This window comes from Chinchilla lanigera, unplaced genomic scaffold (assembly GCF_000276665.1).
Source record: "Chinchilla lanigera isolate Chin_1 unplaced genomic scaffold, ChiLan1.0 scaffold00073, whole genome shotgun sequence".
Lineage (NCBI taxonomy): Eukaryota > Metazoa > Chordata > Mammalia > Rodentia > Chinchillidae > Chinchilla > Chinchilla lanigera.
This window is the reverse complement of record NW_004955474.1, coordinates 2,877,802-2,899,321: the sequence shown is the minus strand read 5'-3', so window position 1 is coordinate 2,899,321 and position 21,520 is coordinate 2,877,802. Positions and strand designations below refer to the sequence as shown.

Below are 21,520 nucleotides of genomic sequence, written 5' to 3'. Positions count from 1 at the left end.
TTTTCTCCGGCGTTCGGTTAGCGCTTGTTACGCGGCGCTACGGTAACTGATGAGTGGTTTCTGCTCTGCGTTAGGCTAGCAGTTTCTGTGCGGCACCTGCCTCCGTGTGCGTGTGTGAGCGTGTGTTTTGAGGTGTGGGCTCTTGAAGGAACCGCTTGCATCTCCTCAGCGCCTTTCCTGGTTTTCGCTTTTTCCTTTTCTGTGGTTCTGGAGACCGCTACGTTTCTGTCTTGGTGGTGCGTTAGCCTCGAGACTGCTGACCTCTGTAGACCTCCACTCGCCCTCGCCCCTGCCTGAGCTGCATGCTGCCACGCCGCGTGGAGACCACATCCGCCCCTGCACCGCCTTCCAGAGCTCTCACAAGGTCTTGCTGTGAGTTGAGACCCGGCCACCTGGTGTGGGATCTTCTGCCTGCGTGGGGATGACTGTACCTTCCAGCCGTGCTAGCGCGAGAGCGGGCGGGTCCCTGCGGTCTCCTTCCTTTCCAGCCCCTCCCATGCATCTGCAAGCCTTGGTCCCCCTGAGCGAGTGTCCCGCCTGCTTCTGCAGTACCTGTCTTCCGGCCTGCGTGGCGGGCTGCTGAGGGGCTGCCAGCTCCCATCAAGCACCGCAGAAGCAGCAGCGCCTGCCTCCGTCCCGCTGCACTTTGTACTGCTGCTTGCTCTCTGGAGCACCTTGGCACAGCCTCGTCTGTGCAGTTTGCCCGGGGCCTCTGCGTCCGTGCTCCCCGCGTGGCGTGTGTGGGGTTCTCTCAGGAGCAGCGAGCCGGTTGTCTTCACTCTTGGACCTGGCACCTGCAGAAGTGTTTGACCTGGCACCTGTGAGAAGTGTTAGGAGGAATAATGGTGACAGAGCGCTGGGCTCTTGCTGATCACCTGCAGTTTGCCAGAAAGTGAGAGCGGTGTGGGAGGAAGAGGAGGGAGGAAGTTCTGGGTGAGTAGGAAAAGAGAGACCAGGCTGGGGCACGCGGCAGGGCGTTGGGGCTGGCCTCACGGCCCCGGAGGGAGATGACCTGCAGGACTTGGGACGCTTGCCTAGGGACACTACCACTGCTTGGATGAAGGACATTAAAACATGTCTGACCCTGAAAAAATCAGAGCGTTGTTAGTGTGAGTTTAATGAGAAGATTGGTTTTTATTAGTTTTTTTTTTTTTTTTTTTTTTTGGTACTGAGAATCGAACTCAGGACCTTGCGCTTGCCAGGAAGGCACTTGTGCCACTGAACTATATCCCCGGCCCTATTTATTTTGTTTATTTATTTTTGGTCTTTTTGAGACGGCATCTCACTATGCAGTTCAAGCTGGCCTTGAGCTCACTTTGGAGCCCAGGCTGTTCTGGAACTCGCAAGGATCCTCCTGCCTCAGCCTCCCGAGTGCTGGGATTACAGGTGTGCGCCACCACGCCTGGCCCTATTTCTTTTAAATAATAAATAAAGTATTATTTTTTTGAGACAGAATCTGCTTATGTAGTTTAGGTAGTCCTTGAACTCACTGTGTATAGCCCAGGCTGGCCTTAAATTCATGAGAGACCCTGCCTCAGCCTCCTGAGTGCTGGGATTACAGGCCTGAGCCACCCCGCCACCCCCCTCCCATCCCTGGCTCTAAGGGGAATATTTGTGACATCCCATTGCAGTCCATTGGGAAAAGAGATAAAGTGACAAATCACATCTGATAGTGGGGAACATTGTAGTTTAGCAAGTGGGTAATTTAAAGTTCTTGGAGAGGGAGATAAAAGACCTTATCAGGACCTAACACAGTGTTTCGACCTTTGCCACAATTGCAGCTTTGCTCTCTACCGGCAGCAGGCAATTTAAAAGCGTTAAGAGTTCAGGTAGTGTCGGAGATCCCAGACTGTTGCCTTTAGTATCAAATAGCTTGATACATCTGTGTGAGGAAAACTGGGCATGTGTCTTGCCTGGAGCATGTTAGAGGTGAAAAAAAACTACACGAACTAAGTGAAGCAAGTTGTGGTCAGAGCAACTTTGCCGGGGAGGGCCTGGGGATTTAGCTCAGCTGCACAGCGCCTGCCTGGCAAGTGCAAGGTCTTGAGTTCGATTCCCAGTACCGGAAAAAAACCAAAAACTAAAAACAAAGCAAAACAACTTCGCTGGGGAGCCCGGGGCGACAGTGCAGCTAGTGTCCCTTGCAAAGGGAGAGTTGGACAGAAGCAGGTTCCTTTCTTCAGACTCCAATTTTTGAGGGAACACCCAAGAGTTTTGTCTGCTTGGGATTAAGCACATTTTAGGAGGAGGTAGGGTCTCAAGGCGGTTCCTAGCCTGCGCCTTGCTTGTGGAGAGCTGTACCCTGGCCCCGCCTCTGCCTTCTCTGGCTCAGCCTGTGTCCCCCTCTCCTGTTACCTTCTGTAGGGCGCTCCCCCGCTGCCCCGCGGCACACTGTAAAACAGAGCGACATGTGCACCAGGCCAGTGTATCTTGATATTCACAGAAATGTCATTTGTAAAAGGGGCTTAACATAGTCACTGGCACAAAGTAGACCCTAAGAAAGTGTTATTTTCTTTGCGCCTCCTAATAAACCTGTGCTCTTTCTTTCTTTCTTTCTTTTTTGGTCTTTTTTTGAGACAGGGTCTCCCTATGCAGTTCAGGCTGGCCTTGAGCTCACTTCGTAGCCCAGGTTGGTCTCGAACTCATGAGGATCCTCCTGCCTCAGCCTCCCGAGTGCTGGGATTATAGGCGTGCTCCACCACCCCCGGCTTTTCTTTCTTTTTTTTTCTTTGGTACTGGGAATCGAACTCACAACCTCACACTTGCCAGGTACGCGCTATGCCGCTGAGCTACATAGGGCTGTGCTCTTTCTGAAAGAGCTTTGAGAAGTGGTTTTGCTTGAAAAGTATGATGGCCTTTCGCACATGGTCCTGGATGAGTTTGTGAAACTCAGGAGTTGGGGAGAAACCACTTTCGAACTGGATGGGGACCTGGGAAGGCTCCCCACAGGCCGTGTGTCGGGTGGTCCCGGCTGGCATCACTGCGTCACAGGCTGCCTTTTCTCTTGCAGATGCGCACACCTGCGGCTCCGCACTGACTCGAGGCTATGGCTTTTCCTGGAAGACTCAGCAGCGGAGGCGGCAGGTAAGTGGGGAACACACGATTCGGTTCCGAGACGGGGCGATGCCGAGGCTCAGAACCAGCCTCTTCACAAAGCAGTTCAGTCATTTTCGTCTTTGCAACTGCAGATCTGTGCGGTCCAGGCTTCTGTCCCTTGAGTCCAGCCTTTAGCCTGGCTTTGTACGTGTGAGAGAGACAGTGCTCAGAATGGAGCCCAAGGTCTCCAGAATGCTAGGCACGTGCTGCACCGACTGAGCTACGCCCTTCAGTGCAAAACAACTCTTCAAGCCGGATGGTGGCGCATGCCTGTAATCTCAGCACCCAGGAGGCTGAGGCAGGAAGATCACTGTGAGTTAGGGGTGCATTGGAGTTCAGCCTGGACTGTAGTAAATTCAAAGCCAGGTTGGGCTACATAGCCTGTTTTTTAAAAAAAAGCACCAAAAGAATTAATATCATTGGTCAGTTTTTTTTTTTTAAGAGGTCTTACTAGTAGCCCAGGCTGGCTTCAAGCTCCTGGCAGTCCTCCTGCCTCAGCCTCCTAAGTGCTGGGATTACAGGTACACACCACCATGCCCGGCCATTGGTCAGTTTTTATTTGAGATAGTAGCATTGCAAAAACATTGAGGTACAAAAAAATGGAAACTCAGACTTGGTTTTTGTTGTTGTTGTTTTTTGTCTTTTTGAGACAAGATCTCACTATGCAGTTCAGGCTGGCCTTGAGCTCACTTTGTAGCCCAGGCTGGTCTCAAACTCGCAATCATCCTCCTGCCTGAGCCTCCTGAGTGCTGGGATTACAGGCGTGCGCCACCACACCCAGCTAGAAACTCAAACTTGTGTTTTGTTTTGTTGAAGAGGTAAAGATTTCACTGTTTGCCCAAGCTGGCCTTGACCTCCCAGGCGGAAGCCACCCTCAGCCTCCCAACCAGCTGGGCACACAGGCGCCGCTGCTCCTGGCCTCGGCTAGTATTTGTGGACTAGTAGATGGTGGTGCCCGTGAGTCCGGAGTGTCCCAGATGCCTTCTGCTTCTTTCCCTTTCTGGTGCCTGTAGGCGCTCCCTGGGCCTCCACTGGTGCTGGTGGGACAGCTGTTGTACGCTCAGCCCCTCCCCCGTGGCTCGCAGCCCCCTTCCGGGGGCCGGGTGGAAGCCCCGTGTCCATTCACGCCCTTTCTGGATGCCAGTGTGGAGGGTACTTAGACCGTCTCCCTCCGCCAAGGCTGTGAGATGACTGCGCGCGTTCCTGGCCGGCACACAGGAGATTGCACGTGATGCGCCGCCGTCAGAACTCGTGGGCTGTGGCGGTCTGGTCAGCACACAGGTCCGGCTGGCTGCTCTGCGCCTTCTGCAGGGATTCTCTGCTGCGTGTTAACGCGCCCTCTGCACTCCTACCTTCTCCTGAGAACGTGGAGGTTTGCAGCCCTCGGCCCGCAGCAGTGCTCAGCGGGACTAGGCCGGTTCCGAGCCTGTCTCTGCAGGGAGCCTGTTCCCTGTGCTGTGGTCCCTGCCCCCACCTGGCTTCTGCAGATGCTGCAACACTTTGCCCTAGAGACCTGAGGGTAAAACAATCTGGTGACAGCGTCTACTCAGCTGGAGTCACTGGGGCATCAGGGTGTGGCACCCTGCGCTCCTTAGGGCCTTGCAGTGGTTTTTTTTTCTTTGGTCTTTTTGAGACAGGGTCTCGCTATGGGGTTTAGGCTGGCCTTGAGCTCACTTTGTAGCCCAGGCTAGTCTTGAACTCACAAGGATCCTCCTGCCTCAGCCTCCCGAGTGCTAGGATCACAGGCGTGCGCCACCATGCCTGGCTTTTCAGTATTTTCATCCGCCTGTAATGCCATCTAAATGTACACAAGCTTTTGTATGAATGAAAAATTACCAGGAGAAACCAGGGAGCTGCTCTGTTTTTGAAGCAAGAGGCTAGATGGTTGTTTCTGTCTAGTATTTGTTAAATTATCTGTCTTGCCTGCATTGACTTAACTGTTCTTCTCCAGCCTGTCGTTGGAGTCTGTTTTGAGCCATCAGTTCGCCCCTCTGGGGTGTTTCATAGCTTTTTACTTAGGCATTGCCCTGTACTCGGGGGAGGGCATGAGGGGTCAAACCTAGAACTCCCTGGTAAGTGCTGCTGTACCGTCTACAGCTCTGACACTTTCTATATTATTTTGAGACAGGATTATGTTAAATTCCCTGGGCTAGGCTCAAACTCACAGTCCTCCTGCCTCAGCCTCCCAAGTACCTGTCGTAGGTGTGCGCTAACACACCTGGACTCAGACAGATTCTTTAATACTTTTCATGGGTATTCTTGTCTGATTATATTTCCAGTAGTTTCTGTAGTGCTTAGTCAGTTTTAGAAAAGTTACTGTTGGCTTGTGTCTGTGTGTCTGTGTGTCTGTGTGTGGTGCCGGGCCTGGAGCACTGGACCATGCTAGGCAAGCCCACTACCGCTGAGCTCTGTCCTGACACCCAGTTTTGGTAGTTTGCGTTTTTCTTTGGTACCGGAAATCAAACTCAGGACCTTGCGCTTGCCAGGCAGGCGCTGTGCAGCTGAACTGTATCCCTGGCATTTTTGGTAGTTTGATTGGGTCCCTTTGAGGTATTTTGATGAAGAAGCAACATAGTATTTTCGGATTTCCTTTCTGTGTGTGTTCAGCGTCAACTCCACGACCAAGTGGAAGATAAGGTGTATGTGGGGAAGGGTGGATGAACTCTGGAGATGTCCCTGTGTTTCAGACTGCTTCACCTTGGCTTAGTGTTTTTGCTTTTCCTGGAGTTCCTAATTCCTTATTTTTTGCCTTATTGATAAAGAACACACCTTTCTGCAGTTCAGTAACATTTAATTTTTTTTCCCTGCTGTATAAATTGCTTGAAATCCCACCTTTTTTCCTTGGAATTTTAAAATTAAAATTACTTTTTTCCAAAGCATGTGTTGAGTTATACTCTCCTGACTTGGGTCCAGGTTCCTGAAGCAGGAGTTAAACTGGGACACATGCTGGGAAACGCTCCCTGGATGACGTCGGGGATGCGCGTAACGTGACCTGAAAGGGCCTTTATTTAGGAAGCGCGGCCAGTTGACGGGCAGGGTTGACCTTCCTCTCCCGTGAAGAGTGGGCGCTTACACGCGCTTTCGAGGTGCCGGCGGCTTTTCGGCACCCTGCGGGCTGGATCCTGAAGCTGATCTGACTGTAACACTCGGCAAGTCTTTCCACAGGAGACTCCGAAACAATGTTTAACTCTCGTGATTGAGAAGCCGCTTCAGTGAGGGAGGGCGGGACAGGAGGGAAGCAGAACAGCACCTGTTATCTGGACAGATTTGTGAACGAGGCCTTCTCTGCAGGTGCTTGCTGAAGAGATTAATGTCTTCAGACAGTTTGCTTCAAGTGGCAGCATCAGCTTTAGAAACAGCAGAAAGTTAAAGAGATATAATTTCCGTGCCCTTCTAAGTATATAATTCGATTGTTTTTAGTGAGTGCTCTGACTCACGTGCCCTCACACCCCTGTCTCTGCCAGCAGAAGAGGCTACTTGCTCCGTTCGTCCGTTCCTACGCCATCTCCTCTTAGGGCTCTGCCGACTTCCTACAGTGTCTGTTCCGTGCACCTGGTCGTAGGAGGTGTGGGGCTGTGACCAGCCTCTTCATTCCGTGTGAGATTTTTCAAGATCCATCCATGTAACGTGGACGGATGTTTCTTTCCTTTTTGTAATATGCCAGTGAGTGGCCGTATCATTTTTTGTTTACTGTTCACCAGCCGGTGGGGATTTTGGTTATATCTGCTTTCTGCAGTGAATCATGCTGGACCTGTGCTTTTCTTTGGGGGGATGTTTATGTTTTTTATCTTTTTCAGACAGGGTCTCCCTTGAGCCTTGAGCCTTGAGCTCACTTTGTAGCCCAGGCTGATCTTGAACTCTCAAGGATCCTCTTGCCTCAGCCTCCTGAGTGCTGGGATTACAGGCATGCGCCACCATGCCTGGCTGGAGGGATGTTTATGGAAGAGTTGTGTCCTAGTTACTTTTCTCTCGCTGAGACAAAATACCTGACACCCAAAGTTAAAGGAGGAAAGGTTTATTTAGCTACAGTCTGTGAAGGTTTCAGTCCATAATCAGGTGGCTCCAAGGCAGGGTGGCATGGCAGAGGAGAAGCAGCTCATAGTGGCACAAGACAGCACAGCAATGTGAGAGAGAGAGAGAGGCCTCTTTCTGTCCGTTATGTTGTATCCAGTCTACCAGGCTGTCTACCAGGTGCCAGTCCAACCAGTGGACTGACCCAGCAGTCACCCACCCTGCATCCTGACACCCTTAGTCCCCGCATTGCACTACGAATCAATCACACTCTAGATTCAGCCGCATCTAAGAGTGCCAGAGGCTTTGGGGGATATCTAGACCTAAAGTATTAGTTTAGGGCGGCCCGTGGATCCCGGTAAGCTCACCGTCAGTCCCGGTGCCCGAGGCCTGTTTCAGACCCGTCTGCCTGTGTCCTCTCCGCCTGCACTGAGGCTGGCAGCTGGGGACCCTGAGTTCCTGTGGGCCCTGTTCTGGTGGTGGTTGGTGGTGCTGTGTCATTTCAGCGGCTGCCTCGGTCCAGGGGCTGCAGCGGGTGAGATGACCTTGAGCGAATTGTGCAGGGCTGCTCCTCTTTGCCGAGTTCTGATTTTCCAACCCATGGAGGTGTCCGTCTTCAGCCCTTTTCCTCCCAGGCCGGCGCGGTCAGCCTCCTGTGGAGTTTGTGGGACAGCCTTCGGGAGAAGGGCCTTTCAGTTCTCGTTCCCCGTTCTTCACAAGTCTGGCAGACGTGATTTCAAACCTTGTGTTTTATTTCTCTAGCTCCCAATAAAGAGCCCTATAAAGTAGCCAAGCAAGTAGCTTCAGGCTTTTAGAAGCAGAGACCTGGAGAACCTCATCACTGAGTGTGTGGATTGTACTGCAGGGAATGCCGTGTGATCAGTCTGGTTGGGGAAGACTTTGAATTCAGGGTTTTTTTTGTCTTCTTAAGACAGGGTCTTACTAGGAGTTCATGCTGGCCTTGAGCTCACTTTGGAGCCCAGGCTGGTCTCAAACTCGCAATGATCCTACTGCCTCAGCCTCCCAAGTGCTGGGATTACAGGTTTGCGCCACCATGCCCGGCTGAATTCAGTTCTGAGTAACATTAAACATGTAAGAAGACACTGTGTGGTTTTATTTCTGCTTTTGACTAGCGAGTCCTGAGACAGCATCACAGGAGGCCGCCTCCGTAGCCGCAGTGCGGGGCACGCCATCTTTGTTTCCACAGGAGGTGGGAGAGCATTGGTCCAAGGTCCGTGTTTGTCTGCATGAGGTGTTGCTGGATATCCTCACGTGGACAGCCGTTAGCAAAGCTAGTGAGAGCAGGAAGGGTCTGTGCTCCGTGTCGGGGAGAAGGGCAAAGCCTCAGTGCAGAGGGAGCCTCTTGTGTGCTGCGCCGTGAAGCCTGGGCTGGGATGCGGCTGGGGTAGCACCTTGGTGCGTCCTGCTGACTCGCCAGGTTCAGGCCCAAAACCTCCGCACATCCATGCCAGCCCTGGTTGGCCGTAGTGTCCTGATCGAGTGCAGGCGGGCACGGAGCTTATTCTCCTCCTCTCCTTTGTTTTTTTTTCCGGTACCAGGAATCGACCTCACAACCTCACACTTGCCAAGCAGGTGCTGTGCTGCTGAGCTAAATCCCCAGCCCCTCCTCCTCTCCTTTGTTCATCCTTGTAATGAAATTACTTTTATCATGGAACTATTCAGACATTAGTAGAGTTATGAGAGTATTTAATTTTTAAATGCTCTTTTCTCACATGTCGCATTTCTCAGGATTTAGCGGTATGGATGGCTTGTGTCTAGATGTCCCTCCAAAGCCTCATCCGGTCACAGGTGGGGCTTCCTCAGAGGTGTCTGGATCTAGAGTGTGTGACCCTGGGTTGATTCATGCACTGAATCAATGCTAGGATCAAGGGCTCTAGGGTTAAGGGTGTGGGTGCTCCGTGCCTAAGTAGCCAGGATAAGATACAAGGGATGGAGCAAGCGGCAGTCGCCCCTTGTTGCCTTGCTGCCTTCGGTCCCCGTGGACTGTTCATTCTCCTCCATGCCCCTCTGCCGTGCAGCCAGCCGATGATAGACTGAAACCTCTGCAGGCTGTGAGCCCAGCTGCACCGAGGCATCCCCTGAAGAGACACAACGCCAACCACCGGGACAGTGCCCGGCCCCGTACAGCCCGGACGGACATGAACTCGGTCCCTCCTTTAACTTTGAGTGTCGAGCGTTTTGTCTCAGCGATGAGAAAGTAACTGAGGCATCACGCTGACAAACGCATCACCTTTCCTCTTCCTTTCCTTTTCTCTGCTGAAGTGTTTGAAAGCGAACCCCGGACATCTCCTTTCCCTCCTCCTCACTTTATTGCGTCTCTGAGAGAAACGTGGGCCCTTCCCCGTGGAGCTGCGTAGCAGCCTCTTGCCTCATAAATTGACATTTTAGAACCATCTAAGACCTACCCCGGGTGGCGGGGAGCGGGGGTATAGTTCAGCGCACAGGTGCCTGCTTGAAAGTGCAAGGTCCTGAGTTCGATTCTCAGTACAAAAAAAAAAAAATAAGGTAACAGATGTAGCCCAAGCCCTCACTTTTCAGACGGCGTTTATTGGTTTTTGAGACAGGTCCTGCTATGTCGTTGAAGCTGGCTCCTCAGGCGGCTGTGTCTTTTGAGCTTCTTCCCGTCCAGATTTTAGTGAAGCAAGCCTCACGCCGTGCCTTAGGTGTTGCCTTGAGGTGCCATCCCCAGCATCTCCTCGGGCCGTGGCACTGCAGTGGACAGCGTCAGCCCTGAGCATGTCTGCTTTCCCTTCATGCCTTTCACTTGCCCTCTGTGCCTCGTAGTCTGCCCTGGGGGCACATGTGGCCCCTCCTGCTGGAGCCCTTTGGCAAGTTTCTGGGAGTCTCTGGGTCCTCAGGGTCAATGCAGGGTCCTGGGGGAGACGTCAGTGCCACTGCTGAGCGTCCCACGGTGCCAGGCAGTCAGCCGGGACCTCCTGGGCTCTCAGGTGGGTGGTGGGGTGGGAATCCCTGCGGTTCCGTGCCTGGGCCTCTCAGCTCACCCACAGTCAGGGATTGTGCTTCCGCTTAAAATAGCTCGGCAGTGTTCGGTCTTGATCTGGGTGCTGTTACAGCGCCCTTTGAAAGTGCAGAGCTGTGTTTTTGATGTGTTTTGTGTGTGTGTTTGTGTGTGTGTGTGTTCCTGGGGGAACAAACTGAGGACCTGTGCGTGCCTGTGTGGGTGCATGCATGCGAGGCAAGTGCTTTGTCACTGAGCTACTTCCCAGTCCCTTTTACTTTGAAAAAGGTACCTTATCTAGCTGTAGTGCTGTGCTCCTGTAATCCCAGCGCTTTAGGAGGGCGAGGCAGGAGGATTGCAAGTTTGAGCCCAGCTGGGACAATTTAGCAACTGAATGAGACCTTTTCTCAAAAATTAAAAAAAATTTTTTTTAAAGAGTGAGGTATAGCTCAGTGCAGAGGCCCTGGGTTCAGTTTCCAGTAGCACCCAAGCAGTATTGTATCCTAATTTAAGATGCTTACTTAAAACATAACCGTCGTGCTGCGGACCTCCTGCTTGACTGCCTCCTCGAAGTTCTCGGGTCCTCGGAGAAATCTTCAAAGCTGCTTCCCCTTTTAAGCTCTGGGAATGCTCAGTCCCTGCTCCTGTGAGAGTCTGGTACAGACAGAGACGGGTAGAGGCGGGGGCTGCCAGTGCCTTTCAGCCTCAGTGTTGGGGTGGTCAAGGGTCTGCGTGGGCAGGTTGAGGCGCTGCTGCTCCCTCCCTAGACCTGGAGAAGATTGCGGCGTTTCCTGAAGGCAGGAACAGGGACTAGGCCACTGGGCTTCCAGAGAGAGAGGCAGAGAGACAGGGACAGAGCGAGAGACTCCAGCGGGAAGGTTGGGCTGGCAGACCGTGTCCTTTGCTCCTTCTCGGGGGCTCCAGAAGGGACCATCCTGGCAGAAAGGCCCGCGAAGGTAGGGAATGTGCTGGGCCATGCTGGGAACCTTTCTTTGAGCAAAGTCTTAAAGCCAGCCTCTCCCGCGTCTGATAAATAATTGGAAGGAGAAGCAATGAATTTTTTCCTGACAGTTGGTTCTTAGCAGGGCTGGGGATTCGTTTGCAAATGAAAGGGCTGCGGCTGGAGTGGCTGGAATCACAATGGACTCCTACCCTTTTCACTTCAAAGTGCAAAAGAATCTCCAGGGGTGATAAATGAGGGCTGCTGGACTCATTACTGGTAAACAAAGCTCAGGGGTGACCTCTCAATTTTTTTTTAATTAAAAGAAAACAGGGTTTCCTAGTGGCGGTGTGGGGCTGCCTCTCTGGTTTGAATTTTGACTGTGCATGGTGGAGGTGATCTTTGTTTGGTGACAGGGAAGCGGCCGCTGTCCCCGGCTGCCCTCATTCCGCAACCTGGAGGAATCACCATGCCCCGCGTGGCCTGCGGGGCCTCCTGCACGGGCCGGGGGCTGGGGCTGGGGCTGAGCGAGCGGCAGTCTGTGCTGAGCTTGGGGAGAGGGCTGTTCTCCCCGCCCTTCCCGCCCTAGCAGCGGGGATGGGACTCGTTTACGCGCGCGCGTGCTGTGTAGATGGAGCTCCGTTGTAAGAAAGGCTGGCTTCTTATAAGGTACTTGTAAAATTTTCACTGGAAGTCCAAAGATAGCACGCGCTTCCTCGAGCAGTGACCCGCTCTCCGCAGCGTCAGAGAAGCCCGTTAGCGGAAGGTGCACGGCCGAGGGGCCGCATGCAGCGCTTCCCAAGACTGGCTCTCGCGCTGCTGTCTGCACAGTGCAGGGGTGAGGCTCCTCCTCGGTGTCCTAGGCGCCTGCCAGGCTCATCTCTGGCTCTTCTTTTCACTTGGCTCCTTCTGCAGGCCGTCCAGGCCCTACCTTGGTTTTAAACAGCGGGAGGTCAGAGGTGCCCTGTGTAACCGGGGTGGACCAGTGAGGCCCTGGGCAGCCGCGACCATCAAGGCGCCTGCTGACTTTGCACCTTCAGAGTCCGCGTGTGCGCGCGCACACACAAGCTGCAGGACTTGAGAAGGGACAGAGGTCACAGCTGGGAAGAAGCTCAGAGCTCCGGGTGGTCTGCAGGGAGAAGCCTGGCAAGCTGAGCCGTGCTCGGCGGCAGCTGAGAGAAGCCGCAGGGCTGCTCTTCCCTGGATGCAGATGGAGGTGCAGGAGCTGTGCTGCCACAGAGCCAGGACCGCCGCCGCGCCCCAGTGCCGGGCTGCGCAGGGCCTCGCGGGCGCTAGGCAGGGCCCTGTCACTGGGGCACCCCAGCCCTGAAGCGTCCCGGGCCAGTCGGCACAGTGACCAGGGTCTGTGCTGTTGCCTAGCCCCACTTCCATTCTCACATGGCAGCCCCAGGGGTGGTGACATTTTCCAGACAGAAGAAGGGAAATGAACTGCCTTGGCCCCGGCAGATTGCGGGCCCCAAGTCCTCAGCCATCTTCCAGCCGGCCGGCTTGGAAGCTGCTGTCAGGAAGTCCTGTCTGACCGACCCTTGCTTGTCTCTCTGCTGCCTGGCCGAGATCCTCCGAGAGCACTGCCAGACAGGGAGAAAGGTTTGTCCCCAGGGGATGCTTGAGGGGCCGCAGTGGTCAGAGCCAAGCTGACTAGGACGGGGTGGCTGGTGAGCAACGGCAGGATGGCAAGGAAAAATTGTTCACAGGATGAAGGGTGGAGGGCGGCCGTCAGGCTAAGGAGAGCCCGCCCTACCCTCCGCCAGAGCCTTGTCCCACGGGGTGAGGGGGCGGGCCTGCCCCGGGCGCCCCTGCGTTCACGCGTGGGGTGGCCCCGCTGCCACACCAGCCCCCGACGGTTAGTCTCAGTTAGGGGCTCAGCATCCGGCAGAAACTTGACTGAGATAGGAAATCGTTGTTCATTTAAGAACGGAGCTGTGGATTTCAGACGGGACAGGACATTTCATAACAGAGTGGACAAAATACCTTTTTGTTTAAAAAATATATTTCAAGATGGGTGTGCAGCAGTAGTTCAGTCGTCAGATCCGGAGAGGGAGCAGCCAAGAGCTGGCGTGGGAGATGTGGAGGAGATGCGGAGCGGGCTGGGGCTGCCCTCTCCCCCTTCCTGCCCCGTACCCTCCGCCACAGTAGCCACTCCAGTCCCTGGAACCCTGCTTCCAGGCGCCGGGGACCCCCGCTGCTGGCTGTCCCCCGGGAGGAGCCGAGCGCAGAAGGAAGAGGGTTTGCTTTGAGCCCTGTGAGGCCGGGGTGGAGTTCTCTCCGCTCCCTGCTAGCTGCGCGGTGCTGGCGCCCACGTGCCCTCTGCAGCCCGGAGCCCTCCTCTGAAGCAGGCACAATGAGGATTTTGCCTGCTTTTTCATAACCCGGCAGGGTACTCAGTGCATGGTGCTGATGTGTGAGGCATAGTTTCTTCCCTTTTTGTTGACTGCCTTTTAATTTTATTGTTTAGGGCCGAAGGGTTTGGATTTTAGGCTATTCCTAAAACGTCCGAGTCTGAAGGCTTGGGCTCTACCAGGAAATGTAGGGGAAGCAGTGTTCAAGATGCGCGGACCCCCAGCACCCTGGTGTGGAGGGTATGAACACACGGTCCTGCTGATGTGGGTTTAGCTGATCGCAGGCCTCTCCTTGTTTGCTAGTGTGGAACATGTCTTGCTAGCTTTTGTCGTCTTGTTTTTTTTGGTGGTGCTGGGGTTGAGGTCAGGCCCTTGCTCACACAGGAAAGTGCTCTTCCACGGAGCTATGCTCCAGCCACCAAGCTTGGAGAATTTTTTTTTCTTTTTGAGACAGGGTTTTGCCATGTCAGACCAGCTTTGAACTCATTTTGTAGTCCAGGCTGTCCTTGAACTCAGAGTAATCCTCCCGCCTCAGCCTCCCACATGCTGGGATTACAAGCATGTGCCACCATGCTGCAAGTTTGAGTAATTCAAAATGGTAGATAACACTGTGAGGTGTTTTTTTTTTTTTTTTTTTTCGTCTTTTTGAGACAGGGTCTCACTATGCAGTTCAGGCTGATCTTGAACTCACTTTGTAGCCCAGGCTGGTCTCAAACTCACAGCGATCCTCCTGCCTCAGCTTCCCGAGTGCTGGGATTACAGGCGTGAGCCACCATGCCTGGCCCTGTGAATTTATTACCTCAATAAAATAATCATTTCATGCTTCCTATTAAAAGGTCGCAGTAAAATAGAGCCACAAAAAAAAAGAATCGAAGGTTCCCTCGTTCAGTGGTGAGTACTGTGCAGGCCTTCGAGCCATGCCACACGTCTCCAGCGACCAGGGCAGGGCTGAGGCAGAGGGAGCGCTGTGATGGGCAGGAAGGGACTGGATGGGCCTGGTGAGGGTGCCGGGCGCTCGCCCCAGAGCTGCAGCCTGCTCCGTGCGTGAAGTGCTGGCATTGTGGGTCTTTCATCTGCCACCTTTCAGTTGTTCAGCCCTCCCTGAGCCCTGGCGTGGTGTCCAGCCCAGGCCTAGAGAGGTCGGTGGCCGGCGGGTGGCCCAGGGGTTAATGAGAAGACTGTTCTCCCTGCCCCCGCCTCCTGAGGTCTTCCTCCGCCCAGTGAGACAGTGCCTGTCCAGCTGGGTCACCCAGGATGGGCCTTGCTTTTGGTACACTTCCTGCCTGTCTGTTCCCACCTGGCCTCTGTCCTTCCAAAGGTGCAGAGGGCAGGGACGGAGGGCACTGGGGGGTGGGACCCGGGGAGCCGCCCTCCTGGCTCCGGGTGCCTTGCTGTGTCAGGGCAGGTGTGTGTGCTGTGTTTACACACACACGTGTCTACACTGGCATGCGCTGCGCTTCAGAGGTCACTGTCCCTGGCAGCCCTCAGCCCCTCCTGCACCCAGTGCCACCTTGCTGGGGACACAGTGAGAACCGCGGTGTTTTCCATGCTGACCTGAGCCCAGCCTCCTGGCCCTTGCAGGCCAGCTGGGACTTGTAGACACAGCTCAGTGTGGGGCGTGGTGTCCTGTGGATTGAACCTAGGGCTCACTGGAACCCTGCTACCTCCCCAGCCCCTTTCTGGTTTTTGTTTTGAGATTGTGTCTCACTAAGTTGCTAAAGCTGGGCGTGAGCTTGTTATCCTCCTGCCTCAGCCTCCCACAGAGCTGGATTACAGGTGAGCACCACCACTCCTGGCCAGAACTTCCTTTTGTCCTGCTGGATCACACTCGCCATCCCTCGGATCAGTGCCCCTGACCCGCCTCCTTCTCACACTGTAGATTTTCTCGGGAACTGCTGAGCTGTTTCCCCACCCCCACTGGCTGGCTCCCACCTCAGGGTTTGTATCCCAAGCTGCTTCAGCCTTTCTCTGAATGCAGGCAGGACCCCATCCGTATTTCCCCTCCCTCTTCCTTGGAGGAGAACCTCGGTGATGCTGGGTCCTGTGCCCTCGTGCTGGTCCTCTGTTTACAGGGCTTCCGGGGCCCTCTCAGCTGGAGTTCCGTTTGCTGCCTTTGAAGGCCGCCCAAGCCCTTCAGTCTGCGGGGACTGAATGCTCTACAGAGCCTCAGGAGATTTTGGCCAGGCTTTGCGGGGAGGTTGGATGTTTCAAGGAGAAAGGCAGAAGTAATTCTTTTCCTCACTGTAACTTTTATTGCTCTGTCTGCAACGTGTAATGATCATGTGCCCCGTGGGGAGCTGGCTGTGGACGACCCGCGCCTGGAGTCCTTGCGCATCCCCTCCCCTCCCTTGTCTAAGAGCCACACTGTGCGTCTGGTGTAGCTCACCTAGCACGGTCTCCAGGTGCGTCTGGTGTCCCACAGAGGCCTCATGTTCCCCTTCCTTGTGGCGTAGTGCCACACTGTGTGGAGAGCCTCACTGCCCTGGTCCACCCGCTGACGACGCCCAGGCCACTTCTGAGTCGGAGCTGTTGTGAGTTGTGGTGCTGTGAACGTGGGTGTGTGTGGATCGCGTAGTAGGATGTTTTAGCCTTTTGGGGAGACGCCTGGGAGGGGAGTTCCTGGGTCCAAAGGAGTTTCTCGTCCTTTTTGGAGGGCTCTCCGTGCGGATTTCTGTGGTGGTTGTTTACATTAAGAGTAACCCGGCCGGGGATATAGCTCAATGGCATAAGCGCCTGCCTGGTAAGCGCAAGGTCCTGAGTTCGATTTCCGGTACAAAAAAAAAAAAAGAGTAATCCTAAGCATTTGGCTTTGTCATGGAAGAGTTTTCCCACAAAGATGGGGGAGACTTAGCCAGCCATGGTGGTGGCGCGCACCTGTCATGCCCGCTGCCCAGGAGGCTGAGTAGAAGGATTGCGTGGTCCAGGCCAGCTCGAGCCACTTGGGTGAGACCCTGTCCAGACAGTTAGACAGGGAAGATGAGGGGGTTCTGCTCTTTTTTGTTTTTTTCTTCAGTGCCGGGGCTGGAACCCAGCACCTCGTGCAGGCCTGCCCACTGCTCTGCTGAGCCCACCCCAGCCCCGGTGCTCCTGGCGTGGTCTGAGTTTGACGTGCCTGTGAGGGTTTTCACAGGTGAACCTGCCAGGCTGGCCACGGGCGTCTGAGCCTGGCGTTCGGCAGGGAAGGTCTGGGCTTAACATACTCAGGGACTTGGGGGAGGTGAAGGCTTCCCAAGGGGCGCGGGCAGCGCGGGTGTCCAGGAAAGGCTGTTCAGTGGCCGCTAAGCGGCAGGAAAGTGCAAGAGCTGACCGAGTGGGAGGGAGCGGAGGGCGCCCAGGGCAGCTTAGAGGTGAGCGCTGGTCCCAGGTTCAGTCCCCAGCCCTGTGCATGGCACACACTCAGACATACACACACACAGGTTATTTATTTATTTATTTATTTATTTTTGTTTTTCTCCGGTACCAGGAACCGAACTCATGACCTTGCGCTTGCCAGGCAGGTGCTTTGCCGCTGAGCTAAATCCCCAGCCCCTACACAAACACACACACACAGGTTATTGCCTGTGTCTCTACGGGCTGGCTTTCTGCCTGGAAGTGGTAGAGACTCAATGCATTTAATAAGTTCAGTCGTTAAAGATCAGAGAATTGGCCTCTGCCGTCAGAAAATGCTTCTCCTTCACTGGGTTTGGGACAGGTCTTTCTCACACGCACGCTCCCTGTAGCCTTCCCGGTTGTCTGCGCTCTCAGAGCACAACTGTGCCGCTTGGCGAGCGCCTGCTTCCCTGAGGGTGAGCACTGCGGGCCAGGGCTCTGCTGACCTTTCTGGGGGCTTGCGCTGAGGGAGTGTGGGAAGCGGCAGCTCCTGTGAAAATAAGCTGGCCGGTGGGTGGTAGGTGAGCAGAGGGGAGAGATTTATGAGCAACATCCTGTTCTGGAATCCCTGCCGGGCCGGAAGAGGGGGAGCAAGTGCAGTGTGAGCCGGGAGGGCAGCTCTGGGATCGGGTCTGCAGTGCGGGCTGGAGCCTGGGGCTCTCCGCAGCGCTCGGGCGGGCGAGGGGAAGCCGCCGGTGCCCTCTTCTTCGGGCCTCGTGTGGGCTGGGAGAGTGACGGATGACAAGGGGGGCCCAGCGTCACCTGTGGCTCCATAGTTGCTTGTGGAATTGTAAAGAATAAGAGAAAGCGGCGGGTCTGTTGGGCAGAGTGCAAGGCCGTGTCCTTGCCCTGGGCCTTGCTGGGGTGAGGACTGGGGACCGGCAGAGGCCACTGGGCAGCGTTGGAGAGGGCAGCAGGGAGGTCTGTGGTGGCACGGTGGATGTGGTGGGGCTGACGCTTCTTCCCTCGGGCTCAGGCAGAGCAGGCCCGGGTTTGGAGGAGGGACCTGGAGGTCACAGAAGGGCCGGGGGGTCCGCATGTCCTGGTGACGCGACATTGTTCAGGGCAGACCCCAGCCCTTCTTGGGGCGCTGCCTCGGTGCTGAGCAGGAGCGGGGCGCTGGGGTTCTGAAGACGGTGCCTCTGACCCAAGATGTTGTCCGGACTTGAGGGCTGGAGTGCGCAGCTGAGAGGGTGCGCCGACATGTGTTGGCCCTTGGGATGACTCGGGCGTAGCCTGCGTATCGTGCGTGCCCCGTGTTCAAGGCAGGCCCATCAGCGGAGCCCAGTGATGACGTGGTCACCTCAGCAGGTGCTGTCACAGGTCTGCAGGCGCAAGGGACTCTGCCTTTTTTTGGGGGGGGGTGTTGGGGACTGAACCCAGAAGTTTCGTGCTGAGCTATATTCCCAACCTTTGAAGAAAAATTTAAAAAAAAGTTTTGAGGGGACAGGTTGTCACTAAATTGTTTAGTTTCTGTACTAGGCTTGAATTTGTGAGTCTCCTGCCTCTTCCTCCCAGAATGCCAGGATTACAGGTACATGCCACATGCCTGGCTTCTGTTGCGTTCTTTGAGAGAGATACAAGAGGAATAGCATATGGGCACAGTGACACTTGCCTGTAATTCCAGCTACGGGGAGGCTGAGGCAGGACTATTTCTTAGCAATTTAACAAGACCTGTCTCAAAATACGAAGGGCTTGGGATGTAGCTCAGTGCTCCCAGCATGGGAAGGGTGACTAGCGATACTATGTCTCTGAGGCGTCTACACCCAACAGGTGTCTGCCCAGAGTTGCCAGGTGACAAGGAAGGAGCTCAGTGGAGGCGGAGAGCCGTGAGGGCGTCTGGGAAGGGCTTTGCGATGTTTGCAGCAGCACATGCCCGGGCGTGAAGTATGCAGGGCAGGACCGGCCCTTCTGCGCGTGGAGGAGGGGCCGGGGCTGTGGCATTTCCTCCCGTCCCAGGGCCGTAGTGCCAGCTGAGGTGCAGGTGTCTTCTGGGCAGGGCAGGGTGGCATGGTGGGGGGCAGCTGGGCCTGCTGGAGCAGAGGCGTCCTGTGGCCCCCACGGGTTCCCAAGACCTAGCCTGGGGGAAAACCGCAGCACCTGTCTGCGCTTTCCTACAGGTTAGCAACGGGACGGGTGGTGGTGTGTGTGAGGTGTGACTGCCCTTCGCGGCCCTGGCCTCCTTCCTCCCTGTGTCTCCTTGCAGATTTAAGAGTAACTGGCAGTGCGCGCGGTGTTTCTGGGGGTCATCAGTGACTGGGGACAGGGCCAGGAGTCCACTAGCCGGGAGGGGACAGGCTCTGGGCGCCAGGGCGGGTGGGAGGGGCGGGGTCCTTCCCAGGCCCTCCTGCCGGAGCCCCCCTCGCAGGCAGGGTCCGCAGCTGTGTAGGGCTTTGGGGTGCACGGTAGAAAGTCTGTGGATTGCTTCAGGGTGAAGCTGCTCCCACTGCACTGTCCAGCTCTGCCCCGTCCAGCCGCTGCTGCGTCCACACGCAGACGCTCACGTTCTTCCAGCAGGAGGGAGGATGCACAGGGTGGAGTGGGCGGGGCCTCGGGGGGCTGCCTTGCTCTGGCCAGCAGCTGGCCTTGCCTGCTTTCAGGAAGCGGATGCTTTGTAAGGGAAAGGAGGTACTCGGGGAGTAGACCGGCCACACTTTTCCTGGAGTCAGGAGGTTTTGCTGGCAGGGCTTCCTTCACGAGAGCTGGTGCTTCTTCCGTCTCCTCCGTCCACTCTGCGTGGCGCTCCCGCTCCTTGTGGGGAGTTGGTGCAGGTGCCCCACGCGTCCTAGCTGCCTTTTAGGCCTTTCCTCTCTCCCACGTATTCAGGGCTCCCTTCCTGAGCTCCCGCCACGTTGGGGCAGCATTCAGATCTGGTCCTCAGGGGGCTAGGATTTAGCTCAGTGGCACAGCGCCTGCCTGGCAAGCACAAGGTCGTGAGTTCGATCCCCGGTACTAGAAAAAACAAACAAAAAAAAACCCACAAAATCAGATCTGGTCCTCAGAGCTGGGCAAGGTGGGGTCCCTGTTCTGTTTGACCCGGAAGGCAGGCAGCAGCCTGTGAGCGCCCACAGGAGAGAACGGAGGCCTGCGTGCTGCGCGGCGGCTCCAGGAGCCGTGGGGGAGCTCTTCCGGGTGGCAGCCTGGGTGTTTGGTCATGTGGACCGACTTCTGGAAGGAACTTCGGTGGCTGGAGAATATGAAGGTCCTCGTCGTACAAGGGGCACGTGGTGCTGCCGGCCGCTCTCCCAGGTTCCTGACCTTCGCCTTGGGGCGGCATTGACGGTACTGCCTGTCTGGCGGCTCTGCGCCCTGCTCCTCTAGGTAACTGTGGCTCGACCTCAGCCTGTGGGCGGCTGGATCCAGCACTCTTCAGTTTTCTTTTTTTTTTTTTTTTGTCTTTTTGAGACAGGGTCTCACTGTGCAGTTCAGGCTGGCCTTGAGCTTACTATGTAGTCTACACTGGCCTCAAACTTGCAAAGATCCTCCTGCCTCAGCCTCCCGAGTGCTGGGATTACAGGCATGCGCCACCACGCCCGGCGACACTCTGCAGTTTCCATGGGGGTTCCTGTTTACACCACCTTAGCTTTAGTGTCAGTCCAACAGGCACTCACTGTGGTCTTTGCACACCTGTGTGTTGGGGACACGAACTGGTGAAGACAGCCCATGTTTACAGGAGTTTCGAGAGTAGGGAAGATCTTTACTAGTAGAGTCTCTGTCCCAGCCACATGTTGAAAACACAGTGACCAGTAAAACAGACTTCTGCTTCCTGCCCCATGCAGTGTGTGTCCTACCAGAAGAGACAGGAATCAAATTTATTTGTTTTTGTTTGGTTTTTGATACCAGGAGTTGAACTCGGGACTTTGCACTTGCCAGGCAGGTGATTGTGCCACTGAGCTATATCCGCAGCCTGGTAATCAAATTTAAAGCCTGTGTGTGAAGCTTGGGTGTATAACAGGGTTGCAGACACTTGCTTCACCTGTGTGAGGTGCTAGGTTCAATCTGCAGCACCAGACAATCGAGCTGGGCGTGGTGACACTGGCCTGTAATCCATTCCTAGCACTTGGGAGGCTGAGGCAGGAGGGTTGTGAATTCAGGGCCAGTCCATGTCAACAAAATTAAACTACTGTAAACTGAAGTTCAGTAAGGACTAATCACTGCAGGTAAGTTCAGGAGATTCGGTAAGGCTGTAAATGGAGAGTGACCAGACAGGCTGATGAGCTCAGTGCTGTAGGTGAGTAAAGGGGAGGGCAGCACAGATAGCGTGTTGGTTTTGGTTTTCTTATTTTCTTCTCTGTCGCACTGGGGATGGAACCCAGGCCCTTGCACGTGCTGGGCAAGAGCCCTATCAGTGAGCTGCTCGTTATTTTTTAAGACAGGGTCTCAGTGAATTACCCAGGCTTGACTAACACTTGGGCTCCTCCTGCTTCAGCCTCCCACGAAGCTGGGATTAAGCCAGTGGGCAGGAGTGAGGTACAGTGCGTGGCCAGGAAGGGCTGTGCAGCCAGGACTGTGCGTACACTGCAGCCTCGGCTGCACTGGGCCTATACCTGGGACGACACCAAATGCTGCTATTTTGGGTCTCCCCATGCGCCGTGTCCCCGGAGGTCACACTGAAATGATGAGAACAAGCGCTTGCCACGCTCGTGCATGCTCGAGTGAGAGCTGGACTTGTTAGGGCAAATAAGTCAACAGGTAAAAAGTTCCTAAAAGTGCCCCGCCCAGGGAGCGCCAGTCTTCGGACCAGCGGCTTACTCCCTGCCTCGT

General features: G+C 55.2%; 1 protein-coding gene across 3 annotated transcripts in view; it reads left to right on the top strand.

The window, feature by feature from the left end:
• Positions 1-227: 227 nt before the first annotated feature.
• Aff1 (AF4/FMR2 family, member 1) overlaps positions 228-21,520 on the top strand; it is a 150,657-nt gene continuing 129,364 nt past the window's right edge. For 2 of the 3 annotated variants that reach the window (XM_013502746.1, XM_013502745.1), the window contains exons 1-2: positions 228-372; positions 3,011-3,084. In XM_013502746.1, coding sequence (XP_013358200.1) covers positions 3,047-3,084 — 38 coding nt within the window. In that variant the 5' untranslated portion in view covers positions 228-372; positions 3,011-3,046. The remainder of the gene's footprint in view (positions 373-3,010; positions 3,085-21,520) is intronic. The other variant, XM_005401342.2, reaches the window with a different exon arrangement.